This window comes from Leuciscus leuciscus (genome assembly GCF_965113295.1).
Source record: "Leuciscus leuciscus genome assembly, chromosome: 10".
Taxonomy (NCBI): domain Eukaryota; kingdom Metazoa; phylum Chordata; class Actinopteri; order Cypriniformes; family Leuciscidae; genus Leuciscus; species Leuciscus leuciscus.
The window spans coordinates 28,469,103-28,491,203 of record NC_138734.1 but is presented as its reverse complement, the minus strand read 5'-3'; the positions used below and the strand labels follow the sequence as shown (position 1 = coordinate 28,491,203).

The following is a 22,101-nucleotide window of genomic DNA, read 5'->3' as shown; positions in this document are numbered from 1 at the left end:
TTGTCTTGAGACATTTGTACACTCCATTTTAATAATTAATTTCTGACATACAAATGCACGTGCACCTAGCTAGCTTCATTAGATAATTACAAAGAAATCAGTATTTCTTAATCACAAACGAAAATTATTAGTCCATCTCGACCATATATCTCGACCTGCGGAAAGAAAAGTAACTGATACCACGTGATATCAGGATTGACTTAATTTTGTAAAAAGGAATTGATCCCAAAACCTTTGTATTAGCCAATAATAAATAAATAAATAAATAAATAAATAAATGAATAAATATTTTTGTGATTTTCATATTAAGTTTATAATTATTTTTAACTACTATTCTTTGCTGTTTTTATTTTATATAGGCTTTTTGAATTATTTTAACTAACTGTTTGTTTAATTGTTGCTCTAAACACATGAAACGTAACCTTTGCAATTTAGTCTCTATCTTAAAGTTAATAACCCATTAGCCTGACCAATCAGAGACAGCTTCTGGAACTCTAAGCCACACCCACTTATAGGACCCGTTTCGTGTTCATTGGCATTCTATCCGCTCGTTCTATTTCTATGGGATCGCATGCACGCGCCTCTGCCTGCCTCCCTCCCTCATCAGCATCAGCATCATCAGATGCGCGCAGATCACGCCAAACAGCGCACTGGTTTATCAGCAGGTGTGTGACTGAAACAGAAGATAATCGATATCAATACATAGCCACCTATGTGTGTTCTTTATATCTGACTCTCATTTCTTTGGATCACCGATTGGACCGTTTTGATGGTTTGATTCCCAGCGGGCGTTAGCAGTCAGTGTGGCCGAAAAGGAGAGAGAATAAAGCGAGATTATATTTAATATCCGCTTCTCCAGTGTCTGTGGATGGGCTGCGGACATCTGCATCTGCAGTCTCTGTTTTTGAGTCACTAAGAAGATGGCGGACAGGGCAGAGATGTTTTCTCTCTCCACCTTCCACTCCCTCTCTCCTCCGGGATGCAGGTAAGACGCGCAGTATTTCTCTCAAGTATGCGCGGGGTTTCCTCTTCTTCTGGCATTTTTATTTATATGAGCTGGTCATATGTGACCATATGCGCTGTTCATGTATTTGTAATGTCCTCTTACACATCCAGAATTCAGCATCAGCATCCGCAAGTAGTGATGCTCAGCATCCTTGTGTTGTTAATGAGGATTAACACTAACGCCCTTGTTGTTGTTGTTTTTAAAATTTATTTATTTAATATTTTTGCACATATGCGTGTATGTAAAATAATGCACTCATGTGCATGATATTGAGCAAAGGACAGACAATTGATTTTTTTTTCTCCCCCCTCCCCTGGCATGTCATTGCCTGACGCATCCTCTCTGAGATAGTTGGCATACTGGAAAGGCCCACGCCCTGTTGTGATGCTCATAACTGCATTTTAATGTTTGATGACACATTACAGTGTCCCCACAATTGTGTAATTATATAGTGGTGAGTAATACTAATGAATAGTACATAATTGTGTTGTGGAGCTGCTTGTAATTGCACATTGTTATTGGTATTAAGCTTTGATAATTATTGTCTAATATGGGCATTTATTTGTAATGTAAGTTGTTACCTCTTTCTTCTGTCACTTTATGCAATAATTTATTACCATCCATGAGCAGCGTATAATGGATTGTTTTTAAATACACTTTTTTTAAATTGGGTAGAGGGTAGATGTTCATTAAAAGTTTGATGTGCAGTGCATATTGCATAATAATATGATCATTATTGACATGTGAATGTATTAGTCATTTAAATGGATAAATGGAGCCACTTCACATTCTGAAAACAATATATTCTCAGTTCTATTTCAATATAAAAATTGCATTTGCTTCTATAAGAGGCCATTTCCACCTGACCTGACACTTAAAATGACTTTCATTGGTGTAACACAATAGTCAGGTCAATTCCGTTTTTATTAAATAATATGTTTCACTTGAACAAAAAAAGTTAATTTAGATTAATTAATGCACTTAACTGCATTAAATGCAGTTTAATCAATTACATATTTAATTGAGTTACTTCTTGTCACTCTGTCATCTAGTGTATTAGTATAAGTGTAATTAGAATTAGTATTAGTATAATATGTATCTCATTTTATTCCTGAAATAAAGGTGATGTTTGCTCACAGGGAATATTTAGTCACAACAAACACACAAAAACAGACGGAGAGAGTAATCCTTCCACCTTCATACTAAACTAAATCTACCTCCTGCACAGCATCAGTATATGTGAGCAGAAAAAAACATTCAAATTGTCCTTCAGCATCCAGCAGAATAAATCAAAAGGGTCATTTGCTGGAAAAGGGCAGGTGATATCAACTGCATGAGCTGTAGATGTAAGCCCTCCGGTTCTACCCGCACTGCTCCGAGCAGAATTCGAATCAGCATTTACGGGTGCGCTAACAAGGACGCTAAAGAGAAGACCGCAGACCCTAGCGTTAGCTGCTAGTGTGCCTCTTGAGGCCAGGGCAGTGAGATTTACCTGCACAGCTCTTTACTAGCTGGCCTCCGTTACACTCAACCCCCTAAGGCCTCACTCCCATCCGGGTCACGGCACCAATGTAACCCCTCCGGTTCTAATCGCACTGCTCTGAAACAGATGTTTCTGGCAGGGGAGGCAGGCACACTAATAAGGACGCCAAAGATCTCAACCTCTAGCGTATGTCGCTAATGCGCCTCTTGAGGCCAGGGAAGTGAGGTTTTGAACATGATGGTTTTGTTGTCAGTTCAAACTGATGTACCTTATTTGCTTATTTTCCAGCTGTTCTTTTCTTAGTCTACTTTTACCCTTATTCTCTCATCATTTACTTTATAATGGATTTGAATCCTCTCCTTGTCCTCCCATAAACCTGTCATTTCTTTGATGAGAAATAAAGGGCTGCAGTTTGCGTTCTCTTATGCATCAGGATGATATTTTAATGAAGAGGAAAAACACAGTCCCTCTCTTCTAAGATTGAAGTAGGTTTACTGGCATGATAAAAAAAAAAAAAGGTTTACATTGCACACTTTCTGTCTCTGTTTCTCAGTTATCAGTGTCAGATTTAATGTGCATGATTGGCGTCACAAATGCTTTGTATAGCTAAAGCATTTGAAGTAGGACTATAGATGCGTACAAAAAATAGTGCGAAAAGTATTTCAATGACAAAATATACTGTAGAAAGTGGATGTCAGGGTTATATACTTAGTTGTGTTTTTGTTCATGTGTCTTGGTTTCATGTCTACACTTTCAGTCTTTATTGTGCCATAGTTAGTTCCCTTAGTTACTGATTATATTCACCTGTTGTTCATTTAGTTCCTTTGTTAACTATGTGTAAATATACTCCCTGTTCTGTTCAGTTCCTTGTCTGGTCTCGTCTTATGTTATGTGGTGTTAGTGCAAGTATTCTCCTGTTTGTATTCTCCGTGATTATTAAAGTATCTCCATTTGATTTTCTGCATCATGCGTTCACTTAAAATTCTAATTACGTAAAAGTGTACGAGTGTACGTGACAAGAACTGACCCAAAAAGAAATGGACTGTCACTGTTACCTTCAGAACGGCCGGACGCTGGAGGAATATGTGGAGGGCTTTCAGCAACTCTGCAACGAGGCGCGTTGGGACGATGAAACTCTCAAACATCTCCTCTGGAGCATGATGGACGATATCCTCGGCCAGATGCTGCTGTTGGGGGAGGATCACCATCCTTTCGCCGAGTTTGTTGAATACACTTTGTGGCTGTGCAGATCCACCCCGTTGTCTCCTGCACTGCCTCCATTCAAACCCCAGGACTTACCTGCTTCGCTGGTGGTGTGCAGCTCCTTGGCTCCACCTCCACCACAGTCTCTCACCAACTCTCCAGCTCTGCCTCGGGTCTCCTCTCCACCAGCCAAGCTCTGCGAGACGGATCCCCTGGCTTCAACGCAGGCCCATCGGCTCCACCTTGGCTCTGCGCTCCCTCAGTTTCGCCGTGGACATTGCTCGGGCTCCAACGGGCTCCCTCTTCTCTCCGACTCCACCTTGGTCACTCGTCATCCTGGTTCCACAGCAGAGTTCTGGGCCTCCGGCTGTGGCTCAGCCCTCCACCCTTCAGCTCCACCGGGTTCCTATTTCCCCCTCGACTCTGCTGTGGACTCTCCATGGGCCATCGTTTTCATGGCTTCGGGACCTTGGGTCTCCTAGGTCACCAGCTCGGCCTCAGTTAACCCTTTCACACATAAGTTTAAAATATTCTGGCTGACCCCCTAGCGAGAGTTTTTCAAGACGACCGTTATTTAGAACGTGTCACTTTATGGTTTCCATGGTGACGCATCATTGCTTGTCACGTGACACACCACAGCAGCAACAGCGCTGAATGAATGATGATCTGCTTTTATGTCATTTTTCCTTTTTTATTCAAAATATTCACTAATTTGTTAGCTATGGCATGAAATATCTGATATTCCGATTGTCAAATATATGCAAGTGGAAGTGTTTTGTTGTTTAAACACCTTTATAACGATCGCGTTAGTTGAGCTGTATGCGAGATGGGCGCCGCCATGTTAGTTTGTGCCGCAGACGCAGTTCAGAGAATCGGATCTGCTGGATTTACAACACGTGAATTCATCCACTTCTCCCGAAATACATGAAAGTAAGTGACTGGTGAACTGGGAGAAGAATAGAGTAAACTAAAGTTACTTACACAATGTGTATCTGATATGAATAAAACATGTCTAATTATAATTATTATTGCCTCTTCCATAGACATCAGTGTGTATTTTACAAACTCTAAATGTATTGTTTTTTTTAGTGATTATGTGAATTTATGTCTGAAACCTAAAATAAACATTTTGTGGTTGAAAACACTGAATAGTTGTGATATATGACAGCTCTGAGCGCAGTGCCAGCCAACACGCGAAAGCACATTTGAATTTAGCAGTTGATCACGTGATGCACTGACCGTTCTAATCACACCGGTGTGATCGTACGCTCCAGGGACCAGCCTAGACTGATCACACCGGTGTGATCGTACGTGCGAAAGGGTTAATCGATCACCAGATCCCATCCATGAGACCCATCAAGGCTACAACATGGCTTCCCCCTCCTTCGACTCCACCGTGGTCCGTTCCTCTCTGCCGGCTTCTAGGTGTTTCTCAATGTCAAGGATACTTCCTTGGCAGGACTGGTCCTTCCAAGTCACTTCCTTCAGAGGCTAGGCGAGGCTCCTCTTTAGCATTCGGAGAACACGTTTTTCAACGGCTCTGGAACAGGCTAGCAAGTGCACGTCATTGCGTCATTACGTCAGTGAAAATGAAAAACAGAGCGTTGCTATGGACGCAGTTCTGTTCACTCAGGCAATATAATCGTTTTTAAATCAATAAACTCCTTTTTAATCATATTGATTCTTTGACTGTCAAGTGTGTTTAAACAGTGCGGATCAATTTGACCCATAACATAATGGATGTATTTTTTTTTTTTTAAACAAATGTTTGGTAACGTAAATATACTTACATTTGAAAGCATATTGCGCCGTTAACGCTCCGACTCCGTTAACGTCCGACATTTCGAATTTTTTTGAAAAAGATATCAAAGCTGCGCGCATAGGATTGTGGGTGATTTGAGAGCGCGAAGAGCGCGAAGGCTACACATATGCATCCTTTCCTGTATATGGGTATTTTTCGAACGAAGGACTCAGTCCTTGGTTGAAATTCCGAGGATCCTCGACATTGGAACAGTCCTTCGACGGATGTCGATGACATAGCATCCTCGAAATTCTGGCTTCCGAGGATCCTTCCTTGACATTGAGAAACGGCTTCTGTGTCCTGTTCTTCGCCAGCCCCCCCCTCCACAGTTGGACATTACTTGACTACACGCCTTGTGGGAGGGGGGAGTTATGTCAGGGTTATGTCTTTAATTGAGTTTTTGTTAATGTGTCTTGGGCTACGTTTATACGTGGCCGGTTATTTTCATAAACGGACATTTCACCCTCTCCATTTTCAGAAAAGTGTTTGTTTACACAAACCCGTGTATATGCCGTCAAGAGCGTGCCAAACCTGTAGGTGGCACTGTAACGAGAAGCTCAAGTCCTTGTAGCCAATCAGAATCCCGATAATATAGGTCGCACCTTTGACGCAGTGCAAGTTCTGTTGCATACTGTGACGTCGACTGCCTAAAACTCTGTTTTTCTCAGTTTACATGCAAACGTGCAAGCAGAGTTTTCCAAAATCTCCACTCTGGCCGGAGTTTTTAGAAAGAATCGTTTTCAGAGGCGAATTCTCCGTTTGCGTGTAAACGAGGGGCACAACCGAAGGGAAATGTCTCAGTTTTTCAAAATAACCATGTACGTGTTAACGGGGCCTTGTTTTCATGTTTACCCTTTCAGTTTAGTCTGCACTGTTGGTTCCCTTTGTTACCGATTATATTCACCTGTTGTTAATTTAGTTCCCTTGTTAACTATGATTAAATATACTCCCTGTTCTGTTAAGTTTCCTTGTCAGTTCTCGTCTTGTTATGTGGTGTTTGTGCAAGTATTCTCCTGTGTGTATTCTCCTTGATTATTAAAGTATCTCAGTTGGATTTTCTGTGTCATGCATTTACATATTACCACAGTGTACGCTACAGTGGACATGTGCAGATTTTTTTTTGCTTTATCTTGTCCTTAAAATTACTTTTGTTGTTGGTGTAACCTAATGTAGTCCAGTGGATGATTTTTAGTAATTTTAAATGTATTTCACTTGAATAAAACCAGTTCATTTAGATGTTACCACATGCAGCATATGTATATATTTTTTAAATTACCAAACAAAATCTAAAATTATCTAACCCTTTTTAACAGAATTTACAGAATCAAAAAAAGGATTAGACTAAACAATAGACTAAAAATGAAAAAATGTGGAACATTAGTACACAGGTGAAAGGATTTCCCATTTCTCAGGGAACGTGTAGCTCTGTGTACTTATACTATTTGCCTGTGTCTCTGCACGCGTGTGTGTGTATTTCAGGTAACCCTACGTTATGCCACAAAGATGGCAATATCTGAAATCCTTGTCCTTGTGGTGACCTTTTTTGGTCCCCCTGAGGAAAACAGTTTATATAACAGCTTATATACAGCTGTAGCCTATAGCTTAAATAATACAGAATTTTGTTTTTTGAAAATGTAAAAATGTGATAAGTTTTCTGTGATGGGTAGGTTTAAGCTTTCTCAGATAGACACTGCATATAGGGACATAAAGAGACACACATAACACAAATATTCTAATGCTGTGAAGTATGCACCAATAAAAGCAACCTCTCCTTAAGCTGTTTATGTAAGTCTACAGCTGCTCCCTTTGGAATACAGAAATACAATGAAAATGTTTGTGTGCGTGCACGTCGTAGTAGCTTTTGGAAATGAATGTTCTGTGTTTTGCTGTCAACATCTGCTTGGTTTCAGTTAGAATATAACTGTTGGTTGTGAGAAGTCTGATCTAGGTAAAAACAAAAGGCAGTAATGATGTCACTGTTATTAGTGAAGTACTTAGTACTGCACTAATAAAAAAAAAATCACGATTCTTTGATGAATAGAATAGAATTTGAAACAGGATTAGAATGCTAATAAGAGGCATGGTCACGTGACTTTCTCACATCATTTTGTATATTATGTGACCTACCTGTGGTGTAATCAGCATGTCTAATCAGAATATTAATTGTGGTAAAAGGTTCACCTTAACTAAATTTCAGCTAGTGCTGTGAGTCATGAGACGTAATTTCATTACAGGAGGAGAAGAGAAGTGTGTTGGCAGAGATTTCTGGTCTGTTGTCACATGATGCCCTTAGAAATAGTTTGTGAACTGTGTGAAGCGTAACAAATCTTTGAATGGTGTATGATTTGGATTTAACACTCTGCTGTGTTGTACTGGCCAGATAAGTAAACAAGTTGAATTCATGTTAGATTGGATAAACACTGTATATGTATATGCTTATGTTTATGTATATTACAATATTTGATAGAAAAATGCAATCAGAATAAGGTATTCCATAGATCCATGTTCTAAATGTAAATATACACCCAAACATAGACATATGTCTCAGCAGTTTTATCCTTTGTCCTTTTCCCAACAAATTTATCCAGTCTTTTAAAAAATCTCCCATGACCCATCTAACCTTTACATCTTGGAGACTTCTCTCTCCCTGCACACTTCTCTCTCCCTCTCTCTCCTCATTTACTGTTCTGTCTTTTCCTCTTCTACTCCTTTCCTCATAATTAATGCAGACACATGCAGTCAAGTGCTGGGTTTCCTGAGGTTTTGCTTTATTAGTGTCCCTCATTTCTCAGTTCATTCTCTTTGTCTTAGAGGTGAGAAAATAACAGTTTGAAGGGAAGTCTATATTAAAATCTGTGGTCTAAATGAATTTGAGAATCACTGTTAAAGTAGTTTCTGATTATTATTATTTTATCCACTTATTGTGAGAAGCTTCCCAAATTAATCAGACTTTTTCTTTATTGTATTTGAATTGTATTGCATTTTCAGTGCATGCAACAATCCAGAAGTTACTATTGTTTGAAAACAAATCAGCTAGTGCCTAGATGCATGATTCAGCACATTAAGTCCATCTCTGATGGGATGTGTTGTCATGGTGACAGCTGCAGAGATGACCTCACCCTACTTAACCTGCCTTGTGCCTCAGTGGGGGTTCTGTTAATGGTGTGACATCACCCTTGCAAAGCACAGCTACTATGGCAACAGCCAATGATTGGCAGCTTATGTGCATCCCCAGGGCACGAAACATGCCCCATCTTTCGTAATTAGGATAAAAGGGTTTGGAAGGGCCAACTGTTGGTTGCCTGGAAGACTAGAGTAAAATTGGGGCTTTGGAGGACAGCCGATCCTGGGGAGCAATCGTGTGCTTTTAAATGGCCGTCAATGAAGAATCTTCATAAATAATCTCTTCATTTAGAATGATAAGGCTGTCTGTGGAGAGGTTAGTTCATTGGGAAAACAGGTGTTTCATCTTTGATTAATTATGTAAAGAACATCCCATCTGCGGCCCTGGAGATGGAACATTTGAAATCTTTTTGTCTTTTTGTCACCGTGATATACAGTTAATGACCTTGTCTATTCACTCGCACCTTCTTAATTGATTTAACAATAAAAAATTCCTTATCAACACAGAACACATGCTTTGCAAAGATTACTAGATGTGAGTCATGCAACATACAAACTTGCCGCCACAATGCTGAGTTGTTGTGGGTGGTTGCCAGGGCGTTGCTGTGTTGTTGCTAATGTGCTCTGAGCTGGTTTCAGTGTCTTATGCCGTTGTTAAAGTATTATGAGTGTTTTTGTGCATAGAAATGCAGTTCTGGGCTACTCCGCAGCGGTGGAGACCTGACCGATCTAAAATAGTCTGAATATAAACACTCATGGTGTACCTTAGTGATTCAGGATAAGACAAAAAAAAACACGGTTTGGAAAATGGATTCATAATGTACTCGCTTATTATATATATATTTTAGTTATTAGGGTGTTCTGTGTGGTTACTATGGCTTTGCTATGCTGTTAGTGAGTGTTTATATATATATATATATATATATATATATACTCTATATATACAATACACACACATATATAATCTTTATGTTAAATACGATTAATCGCAATTCATCGGTTTTACAGCACCAATAATAATAGATTATTTTATACTTATTTGTGTCAAAAGTATGATAACTTAATAAAATTTTTGTATAAAACACTTGTAATGAGGTAAAATCATTAACCTACAGCAAAGATACTGTAGGTTAATTTCCAAAGCTAAATGTGTTTGTAGATGCATCCAATTACTATCCCTGTTGCTAGATCTGTTTTATTTTCTACTCATTCATAATTCATGAATCACTGTGAGTCTGTAACTAATATCACAGAGTGGTTCTGAATCTAGAGCACAGCTTCTCCCAGGAGCTCCTGTACTGTCTGCAGTGAAGCCACAGTTTAGATCTGAGCATGCACTGTGAATAGAGACAGAGACCTGCAGAAATGGAGATGTAGATCTCTCTTTTTTTCCTTTTTTTTTGGAGACATCAAAATTTAAATGTGGAAGGTATGATTTGGTTTTAGCCAGCCAGATTAAAGTGGCATTAAGCCAGGGACACACTTAACGACTGTAAGGCCGATTATGAATGTAATTTGATACTTACGACTGATCATGCCCAAACACACCGAGTCAGAGACAGTTGCGTTCAGTCTGTGTTCACAGTTGGTGTTTAAAATCTGCTCCAGTCGTTGGAAACAGTCTGCAAGTGTGTTCAGTTCAGTCTTAGAATGTTTCAGCTAGTCGTTAAGTGTGTCCCCGGCATTAGACCCTAAACACACAGACATACACACATGCTTTGGTTGGCGTTCTTTTAAATCCTCTGATATTTCAGTGATTAAACAGAAGCTTATTAAAACGCTTCCTCAAAGCACACAATCCACTGTCTGGATCCTTGACGTTTTTTCTCGTGTATGTGGGATTATTTCCACACTCCCATGTTTCATCTCATGGGAAGGTCATTAGAGACTCATGTAGAAATATGTTCAGCGCTGAAATCCCTGTAAATGGTGCTCTGATCAGGATGACAGGTTGACAGAGGTTAGAGAAATATTATTTATTTTCTGGAAGCATTAAGAATCTTGAAAAATTTTAAAGCTTTTCCAAACTCGGGGATTGCTATGCTGAACCATATGACGTTGTATATGAATCCAGATTAAAACGCAATTTTTTTAAATACTTGTTTCATACTCTGACAATTGCAGTAAATTAGTTAAAGGGATAGTTCACCCAAAAAGGAAAATGTAAAATAAAGTCGTTATTTATGTTGTTGTTTTTTTGCGCACTAAAAGTATTTTCGTCACTTCATTGCATTAAGGTTGAGCCACTGTAGTCATATGGACTATTTTAACAATGTCTTTACTACCTTTCTGGGCCTTGAAAATGGTAGAAAGGTTGCAGTCTATGGGGGCTCAGAAAGCTCTCGGATTTCATCAAGAATATCTTAATTTGTGTTCCGAAGATGAACGAAAGTCTTACGGGTTTGGAACGACATGAGGATAAGTAATTAATTAAAATATAATTTTTGGGGGGTGAACCAACCCTTTAATTCCACTTTGAATCATATTTATATTTATTTATTTATTTTATTTTACATAATGTAGCATACTACTTGAAATACTATTCTGTCATCATTTATTAAAAAAAAAGTCAAATAGTTGTACTAGATGTCACAGAAAAAGTAAACGCAGCTTGTTAGAAGCATGGAAAAAACACCTAGATTAATTTTGACCTTTTGTTCACCCTTTGTTATCTGAGAGGTGGGGAAGATTTAGTAGTAGTTTACCTTTCCGTTTTGGTTCTGTTGTGCTCTATTAGAGTCAGGGTTGCCAGTTACTGCTGCGAGATGCCAGTGTCAACAATAGCGTGGCATCCCTGATTACAGCAGCCCGTCTCCTGTCCGTTCATCTGGAATCTGACCCACAGGTCAGCACACATGATGAGATTCTACACTTGATTTCCCTTGTGCTGTGCATCAGCATGCAGGACACTGTCACAAAAAGATTTCCACAATTGATTTTTTTAAATACAGTTTTTTGTTTTAGTTTATGACAAACCATGCACAAAAGTAAATATGTGCATTTGTTAGCTTTTAGGGCTGCGTCTATCTTGCTGACTTGATTGGCATAATTTAATGTAGTCATGTTGATTCAGTGTTATGAAATGTATTTTTTTAATCAAATAAAATGTCATGACAAAACATTTTACAGTGCAGATGACAAAATGTTGTATCTCTAAATTAGACATAGACATACATTTTTAATATTTAATTTTGTTTTAGAGAATAACATTTTAATATACCTCCAAATAAATAATTTAAGCACTGTTTGCTAATATCTTCTAGCCCTAAATTCTGCCAACAGTAGCGAAATAGGCCGTGCACCTGTATAGTTGATTAAAATGAAAGATTTAGTGAATTGAGATCATTCATATGTATCATATAGTCAGAAGAGCAGAAAAAGCCCACAGAAATGTAATTAAACAAGTACAACTCACTTGGCGATAGGTGTGAGAGCTGACTGGAGCCCAGTACATTTGACCCTAATACTTGGTGGTGTCCACTTCTACAAAAGCCCACATCACTGCCTGAATAATCACAGCTCAGCAGGTTTAGACAGCGACTCATATAGCCTACATCACACTACAAAAACCTGAATACTATTTTACCATTTTTGCTTGCTTTTTTACCCCATAACCAAAAAGTAAACTGGGCGCCATAATAGTAGGACTTCTGGCATTAAGAGTTTGACAAGACTTCATATATTAAATACAGGTTAATCCAGATGGTTTTAGCATTCTTTTTGGAGGTATACTTTATTAATGAAATGATGTATGGTTTTTAGAAGATGGCTGGTAACATTTTTGTCAGCATAGTTTGTCATGAGTTCAGCAGTTTTGACCTGTGACACAAAAGCTAGGAATAGCATGAACATTAATAGAAACCTAGAACAAAATGACTCATTATTGACAAATGTGATTCAATAAGCTTTGTGAGTAAAAGGATATGAGTGCCAGCAGAGAAATTCTCACAGAATACATTAAAAGACCAAAACAACACAATTGAGCAAATGCATCTATAGATGATATTGCTTTACAGAATAGCATAGCCTTACACACAAGGGATCTGAAACCAAAAGAATCTAGAGAGAACTGCTTCTCTTTTAAATGACAATTTACAAAATTTGCATTATTTTAATCTGTTTAAATGTTTATGTCTTTATAAAATTACATTATCAAAATCATGTATTAATCTATTCAAAAATGAAAACATTTCTAACCATGTCTGTCACTAAAATTCACAAGGCCTGGGAGTTTTCAACAATATTAGTTATTTTGTAGCAATATTAGTGGAGTAATTTGTAAAAAAAAAAAATTATTATGATTCAATTAAAACATTGCTTCTGAATCCAGATTTCTATTTAAAAAATATAAAAAATTTCAGACAAGTGCACCCAGTAAACAAGCCTCTCTCCTCCTCCTCTTTTTCTTGTTCTGTCTTGGATCCTCCATACATTACAGATCTGTGTGATTGTGACGCTCTGACTGTGAAAAGCTGCATTGCAGCACTGCTATCAACCGAGTGGAGCTCAGCTAAGATGAAATCTTCCCTGCGTTAGCGGCTAGCATACACCAGAATCCGGGTTATAGCATTTTGCTGAGCCAATGCAGAGGCAAAACAGAGGCTGGCCTTATTTAGCAGCATGCTAACCCATGCTGACCCACTTATAAATAATGAACGTGGATGGTGGAGGAAAGAAAATAAGGTGTGATGGCCGTGTCCTAGCTGGTGTTATGCTTATGTGTATGTGTTTATGTGAACGTGTGTGTGTGTGTGTGTGTGTGTGTGTGTGTGTGTGTGTGTATGTGTGTGTGTGTGTGTGTGTGTGTGTGTGTGTGTGTGCATATACCGAGTCTACATATATAGAGTCTGAGTGACCTTGTGGATTTCTTAGGCTAGTGACCTAAGAGGCTTAGGTAGTCGTGGCAGCTCATATTTCAGATCAGACTTACACACACACACATTCAGACACACACAGACACACACGCACACACGCACACACACACACACACGCACACACACGCACACGCGCACACGCACACGCACGCGCACGCGCACGCACACGCACACGCACACGCACACACACACACACACACACACACACACACACACACACACACACACACACACACACACACACACACACACACACACACACACACACACACACACACACACACACACACACACACACACACACACACACACACACACACACACACACACACACACACACAGACAGACAGACAGTATTGGGGAAATTGCATTACTTAGTTACTTTTTTTAGAAAAGTAATGGGTAACATTACTTTTGCGTTACATTACTTTTGCGTAACTTTTTTTTCACCTGGGCTGGGCTTGTTTTTTTATAACAAAAAAGTTATATTTTTGGGCAAATATGAAGACCCATTCACCCCAAAAGTGAAATAATAAGCCTCAGGCTGCAGGAAATGCAAATGCACGCGTGTACAGTAGAGGGCGCAGCTCAAGCAAATATTTCAGCTCTGCTGTTATTCTGGATAGCTGAAGAATAAGATGAAGGAGAAAAAGTTTAACACTTACTTTTACAATAAAAACAAAAAAAATCTATAGTAATTTTTGCTTATGGTTTAACTGAATCATCGAAGGTCAGGAGATTAAATTCATAAAAATGTATGTTTTATTTAATATATTTAGTTATTGTAGGTTTGCATAGGATTCTGATTCTGAATTTCACTGATTTTATTCATTTTGAGGAATATTGAATCTTTTTTGTGTGCAAGTGAGATGAGTAAATGCACACTCACATTTAGTCTAGAAATACAATAACCACCATGTATACACACAACGCTCTGCACTTCGATTTTTCTCAACATGGGGACAAGTAATTTAGTAAAGTAAAGAAAGTAAAGAAAACAAAGTAACTTGCGTTACTTATTTGAAAAAGTAATTCTGATATTTTGTTGTAAATTTTAAAAGTAATGCGTTACTTTACTAGTTACTTGAAAAAGTAATCTCATTACGTAACTCAAGTTACTTGTAATGAGTTACCCCCAACACTGCACACACACACATTGGTCTCCCTATATTAGTCACCACATCTCATACTGTCCTTTTTTTATACAGACAGAGGTGATATTTTCTAAATTCCTATGCCAAAACCTAACCCTCACACAAACCTGTTGATTTCAAGAAATGCATGATTTAATTAATGAGCCTTTTGAATAGTGAGAGAACTGGCATATTCATTATTTTGTGTTTCTATCTGCAGGCCGGCTCATGACATCAGTCTGGAGGAGTTTGATGATGAAGATTTGTCTGAAATCACAGATGATTGTGGCATAGGCCTCAACTATGACTCTGATCCATATGAAAAGGTATGAACCATTCACAATGCATGCTGTATTTTATTTTATTTTATTTTACTTTTAGGATATAATCTCTTCTATTCTATTTCTGGAAAACATACTATTATTTTCTTTTAGATGAGACTATTCTATTCTATTCTATTCTATTCTATTCTATTCTATTCTATTCTATTCTATTCTATTCTATTCTATTCTATTCTATTCTATTCCCAATAATCCACAGCTGTGTGTTAAACCACAGCTCTTTAGAAATAACTGAGATCCTTTGTGCATTATGCAAGACTAAGATTAGCACTTTACCTGATTTACTTGTACACTGTATGCTGTGTTTTCTGCAGTGAGTTTAGTGTTCTGCAGTAAAGTGTGATGCTTCCTGCCCTATGAGTAAAGGAAACCTGAAGAATCACTTTTAGTATCCAGCTCTATCATGCTCAACATGCTTTTTATGGTCATAGCAAAAGCAGCTAGAACATATAGATATATGGATGTGGGTAATCACACCATTGGAAATAGTGTCATCACTTCACTCGCTAGTTGGCATGTCAAAGAGCTCATTTGCATTTTAAAAGGATCTAGGTTTGAAAGCATAAATATTCACATATGCTCATGACAGTAAGTCTGAGTGTCGATGTTGATTTTTCACGTGAAGTGGAGTTTAATGGCTGCCTCGTGCTAAGTTGATTTGATTTTGACTGATGTTTAATGTTTTTATAATTATCTATCTCTCTGTCTATAGGCATAAAACCTTCAAACTTTAGCACTTGTTAAAAGTTTTTTTTAAAGACAACATGCAAAATCTGTTTTGAATTTTGTTTTGAAAAATTACAGTTAAATGAATTTCTTTGAATTTCAATTCCTTAATGATTTTTAAAATTCCCTTAGAATTTAAATATAATTCTGTATCCTGTTTGCTACGTTCATTCAAAATCAGGAATAAAAAAAAAAAAGCATTCACAATTCAATCCTGAATGTTAACATCCAAATGGAACGGAAACATATGAATCTACACTATAGACTACTGTAAAACACCCAAATGCAGAGGCTTTGCCTTTGAAGTCCTCCTTGTGTGTTATGTTAATACCCATAGTTGTATTTGATGCTATGTGTGTGTATTTGTGTGCTGGCTGAATTGAGGGCTTGTAAATGTTTTATTGCAGTGGCGGTGTGCCACGGCTGCAGTAGAAGGGCTGGTGGTGACCCAGTGAAATTTGCTGCTATGCAGACCTCTCTTCTCAGCTTTCTGCACCTCATTCCTGTTACAACAAAACCATTTCCTCTTCCTTATCCTGCTCCTATTTTTTTCTGCCTGTGTGTTCTCAATGTTCAAACGTGCATGTAAAGTTTCGATTATAACACTTCACATGCCTTTGGTGTGTCAAAATGATTTGAACCACACAATTGCAGTCTAGCATGCAGTGACCTCAGATTGTTCAGTATGGAGGCAGATTGATTAGTTGGAACTGGCTGATGATTGGATGGTCCATGGGCTGGTCTTTTATTGATTGGCTGGTTGATCTAAAAAGTGAGCGGCAGAGTCTATGCCAGGGATATTTAATTAAAGTTCCAAGAGGTCCGGTTTCTATATTTCCTTCCCAGCTGAGGACCGGACAATCCTTTTTACAATATATTGTAAACAGTCAACATAGTAATCAAAGATGAGGATATTGGGTCCTCTGAGCCAAAGCATTGGTGTCTGAGAATAAAAATAAAAATAATAATAAATAAAAAATAATATATTTTATCAGTTGAGCTCAATTGGATATGAATATTAAAAAGTAAGATCAGATGTTTTATCAGGCTATTATTAGATTTACATTTAGATACCTATTCATGGCAGAATGCCATGTGACTGATAAAATATTCTGTATGGGGATTTAGGTTTTCCTCTTGAAGTCTGGACCATTTTTATATTTTGCTTAAAATAAGTATCTTCTAAAAACAAACAATGTACATAATAATCTAAATGCTCTCATTATGATCATAAAACAAAGTTAACTAAAAATTTCAAGGTTTTAATTGTCTTTCCTTACCATCAACAAATAATTTTCCCAATTATAACATTGTTTATTATGAAATGCTCTTAACATGCTGATTAGGCCTAATGCCAAATGTAGATACAAATAAATAAATAAATAAAACATGTTTTTTCACAAACATGGTTTGAACGGTCGGAGTCATATACTGTATGTATGACATAAAAATAACTATATTATTTTGCCCACCCTGTTTCTGCTACTGTTGTGAAAATAACCGCGTTGTCTGTAGCTCTTGTATCGTATTGCTTTATGCCTTTAGCACGAGATATAAGCACTGCGCATAGAGCGGAAAGGCCTTGAATGAAGCGTGCTTAGCTCTAGAAAAAAATATTAGAGGATATGGTGCCGAATGATCATAACCATAAATGGCCCTGAGCGCTTGTGGTGTGAATAACTGTTGTTTTGACACGCTGTAGAAACAGTAAAATGGTGCTGTAGTTATTTAGTCTTCGGTTCGCTATTTGGAGATGCCTGGTTTATGCAGTGCATCAGGCTACAGTATTTCTTTTTTACCACAGTTGCCAGCTCTAATCCAACACACACACACACATGCACAAATGCCTGTCCCGCAGGATTATGTGAAAGCAACACTGCATTGTGTTTGAAGGGCCTGTCCCTTGTCTACGCAACTAGAGACTTAAAAATCACAGTAGACATCCTCTGTGCCTCCAATGTGCCACTAAGAGCAGTTACGTAAGAAACCTTCTAGGTTTATATATACGAACGATGGCTGTTGGTTTGGGAATATGCATTAAATGTCCTTTTTTTTTTTTATTGTTTGAAATAACTTAATATTAGTATTGTTTGAGATGTGAAATATATATATATATATATATATGAAGAGTTCAGATGCAAAAGCCTCTAAGTGCCATCTGAAATTTTCTTCTAGAATGATCATTTTTATCAAGCTTGTATATTTAAGTTCAGTCATTTCACTTAAATGTCAATTAATAGGTAATTTTCATTGCCATTTAAGTGAAATTACTGAACTTAAACATACGAACTTGATAAAAATGATCTTAGAGGGTTTTGCATCTGAACTCTTCATATATATATATATATATATATATATATATATATAATAAAAAATAAAAAAAATATGCAAAAAAGAATAACGGTGATAAGTGTTTGTTTATGAATGAAAAATCAAAAATTTCACTTTTCATATGTAGCCTTCCACGCCACACCACAGCCTTTTTTGGTGACTATTAGGAATTGCTTGGAAAGCTTGACAGGTTATCAACAGTAACTAAGGGGGGCGGGGCTTCATTCAAAGCCATTTTGAAGAACATCTAAATTCTCTAATTGCACCACAATTAGGTGAGGAACTAGGAGTGAGGAAGCTAGCGGATACACAGGTGTATCCTATGAGGAAGTCTTTCTCGTTGAAAAACCTTATGCTCATATAAATTCTACTTCCCCTTTACATACTGTATGTCACAATAATTTGAAGTAAAGTTTTACCTTTGCAGTTTAAAGGTGAACTAAGTAACTTTTTTTTACCTTAACTGAACAGCTTCGGAGTTATTGGAATGGTTATATTACTTATTTCGGGTTGAATGGTGGTCGTTTCGCACCCCCCTGGTGCCCGTGAGCGGAAAATACGCACTTGCAACTTTGAGCAGGCGGGCCGCCGGCCGCTGCGTCAGGAAGTCTCGCGTGATATCAGGTCTCGCGATGTAAACAATTGCTTTACGGCCAAAAGAAATCTGCTAAAATGCTGTCATTATTGCGCTCCCTCACGCTGTCCGAACCCGAATGAAGAAGACGTTTTAAAGAATGTCCCATCTGCTTTGATGTCGTTGATCTACTAGCCTCTGGTGTCTGAGAATCAACAACGAGTTTTTACAACAGTGTTGTCAAATATCTATTCCGAAGCTGTGGGGGGAGCTCTAGAGAGAAACCTGCGAGCAAAAAGCGAGAATACAGCGAAGAAATCCCGAAACTACTGAGTGCTGCTTTAAATAACAGATACATCTCAAATACTTAAACAGGGCGTCAGCAGCCATATCACCCTGTAGCCCAAGACTGGTTGCCCACTGAAGCTAAGCAGGGCTGAGCCTGGTTAGTACCTGGATGGGAGACCTCCTGAGAAAACCAGGTTGCTGCTGGAAGAGGTGTTAGTGAGGCCAGCAGGGGGCGCTCACCCTGTTGTCTGTGTGGATCCTAATGCCCCAGTATAGTGACGAGGACACTATACTGCCAAAAGAGCACCGTCCTTCGGATGAGACGTTAAACCGAGGTCCTGACTCTCTTTGGTCATTAAAAATCCCAGTATGTCCTTCGAAAAAGAGTAGGGGTATAACCCCGGCATCCTGGCCAAATTTGCCCCTTGGCCTCTGTCTATCATGGCCTCCTAATCATCCCCATATACTGATTGGCTTCATCACTGTCTCCTCTCCACCAGTAAGCTGGTGTGTGGTGAGCGTTCTGGCACAATATGGCTGCCGTCGCATCATCCAAATGGATGCTGCACATTGGTGGTGGTTGAGGAGATTCCCCCCTTCTATGTAAAGCGCTTTGAGGTCTCAGAAAAAGCGCTATATAAATTTAACGAATTATTATTATTATTATTATCTTGCTATTTTAACGTTTATTATGAATTTCTTAAATAACCAAACTTTAACACATGAGCTCAGCTTGTGATGCTTTGAAGTGATGCTTGAGTGATCAAGAATATTCAAATGTACAAATAAGCTTTCCTCAGATTCCTCTGTCCTAATTGTCTTTTCTTGCATCTTTTCCTCACATCCTAAGGGGGTGGAGCTGAGACTCGAGGAAAGGAAGCAGGAAAAAGAAAAGGTTGATGCACAAATAAGAAATGAGAAGCACCCAAAATGTACACTCCAAGCAGAGCCATAGACCACAATGTTTTTGAGGTCTGTCATGTTTCTGGCTGTAGTAAATCGCACGAAGAAGGATATAACAAATAACAGTGTTTAATTCGATAATAAACCCAATAATCCAAATAATAATCCAGGAATTCACAGGAGATAACACTGGGAGAAAATAACAACCATGTAAAAACGAAGACTAGGCTCTGGGTCTGGAGTGGGGCTGGTGATGTCCTCCTCAGCGGGGCAGATGGTGAATGGAGATCCATTATTCACCAGAACCCACTCCATGAATGCTGCAAAGTTTCCCCGAGGACCATCCACGCTGCCTGCCGCGTGCCTTGGACCGCTCACTGAGACTGGTGTAATTTGGGTAGTGGGTGAGGCAACCTAGATCTAAAAATTCCCTCAAGGTTTTGCTTCTTCTGCTCTAAACAGAGCAAGCCGACTGCAGTCTATAGTGGGCAAAAAAGGAAAAAAATGCTGCCGAAAAAATAAATAGACGACAGTGAAAGGCAAGAGAGGACCAGGCCTTATTATGCTTAAATGCTGCAATTGCTATTTATTTTTTTATTTTTTTTATTTTAGATTAAAGTTATGTTTAACATTTGGCGGTTACCGCCTCCTACTTTCCTGAACTTGATGGGCCATTACATTGGTTAAAATTGCAGATTTCTCTGCGTTTGGATGCAAAACCAGTGGTTTTGGGATATTTTAATACAAAAAATCGTACATATTGTGGCTTTAAGTTAGGGCTGCACGATTATGACAAAAATCATAATTGCCGATTATTCCCTTGAAATTGTAATTGCGATTATTAATTACGATTATCACAATTTACATTGAATGTGTATATATATATATATATATATATATATATATATATATATATATAGGCATATTATTATACATGTTTACTTAAAAATTGTGAACACACACACTGTCCCCCTTTACTTAACATACACATAAATTGTAAGAATATGACTAATAGTAAAGACTACTAAGAAATAAACATTAGGCATAGATGCTAAAGCTATTAAATAGCACTCCCAAACTAGCTTTTGTTAATGCAATGTTGGTATGAGCCACCACAGTAATTTAAAAATATAAAAAATAACACAAAGTGAAAATAAAGTGGCATTTTGGGGTTAATATTGAAACGACAGTTACCATGGTGAATACACAATATTAACAAGAACTGTTAATGAAACATGGAAACTTTTCCTGGTGAATAGAATGAAAATCATCCCTGCATGCAAATCCTTCTCAACTAACACACGACGTACCAGTAACGTGATTTATTGGTATTTTACTTTTATTTCGTGACTTACTAATTTACAACGTAACAACGTTGCATGCTCGTAGTTTCCTTTGCACTTTATACACAGCGCGCGCCGCCGCATTTGCGCGTGCAATTGAAGAGTGTGCGCTACGAGCACAGTATAACGGCTGACAGGACAGGAACGTCCGTTTTTCTGAAGTGAAAGACTTTTTATTTCAGCGTACACACATACGTCACTGCCTGGTAGTTCCTATTGTGCCGGGTTTTCTGAAGTAGTTGTGATTCGCCTCTCATAACATGCTCTAAATGCAAGCAAAGTGGATTTTTTTTTTTTTTTTTTTGTAATCGCGGCTTTGAACGATTACGTAATCGTGGCATCCATAATCGTAATCGCGATTAGAAATTCGATTAATTGTGCAGCCCTACTTTAAGTTTAGTGTTTTTTACACAGCTTATTGTATTGTTATCACTTTCGTTTTTGTTTTTATATTTTCTCCAACAGCCCAAGCATACATACAGGCCTATGAATAGTGCGTAAAACAAATTCATAAGGGGGAAAAAACTGTAAATAATAAATCAGCTCCATAGCCGATTCCAAGTGATCAAGGGGTTAAGGTGTTCCATTTAAAACCAATTGCACAGATTCCGCCAGTATTGGGCATTTGTGCAGTGTAATTACATCCGAGTGAACGAGACAGAGGGAAGTTAGTGAGGGAAGGGCATAGAAAATTGGACTTAAATTGGGCAAGAGTATGTTTGTGAATCATTGTAATGCCCATTTTCTACCATGCAGTGATGTTGATGACTTAACTGATAGAAACGATACTTCTACAGTAGAGGCCAAAAGTGATGTCCGACCTAGGAAAATTGGCTTGTTTGCACTTTTTCAAACTTTATTATTACATATTTATTGAATATTTTGTATGCATGATGTGAAGTTGTGCCTGGAATGTAAAACTTCCAATTGTATCATTTGTCATGACTCAATGAAACATACCGAATTGTGTGG

At 38.1% G+C, this 22,101-nt stretch overlaps 1 protein-coding gene across 1 annotated transcript in view; it reads left to right on the top strand.

The window, feature by feature from the left end:
* The first annotated feature begins 567 nt into the window (after positions 1 to 567).
* mapk8ip2 (mitogen-activated protein kinase 8 interacting protein 2) overlaps positions 568 to 22,101 on the top strand; it is a 36,905-nt gene continuing 15,371 nt past the window's right edge. Inside the window, exons 1-2 of the mRNA XM_082181753.1 lie at positions 568 to 985; positions 14,844 to 14,949. Of these exons, the coding sequence (XP_082037879.1) occupies positions 921 to 985; positions 14,844 to 14,949 (171 nt within the window). The 5' untranslated portion in view covers positions 568 to 920. The remainder of the gene's footprint in view (positions 986 to 14,843; positions 14,950 to 22,101) is intronic.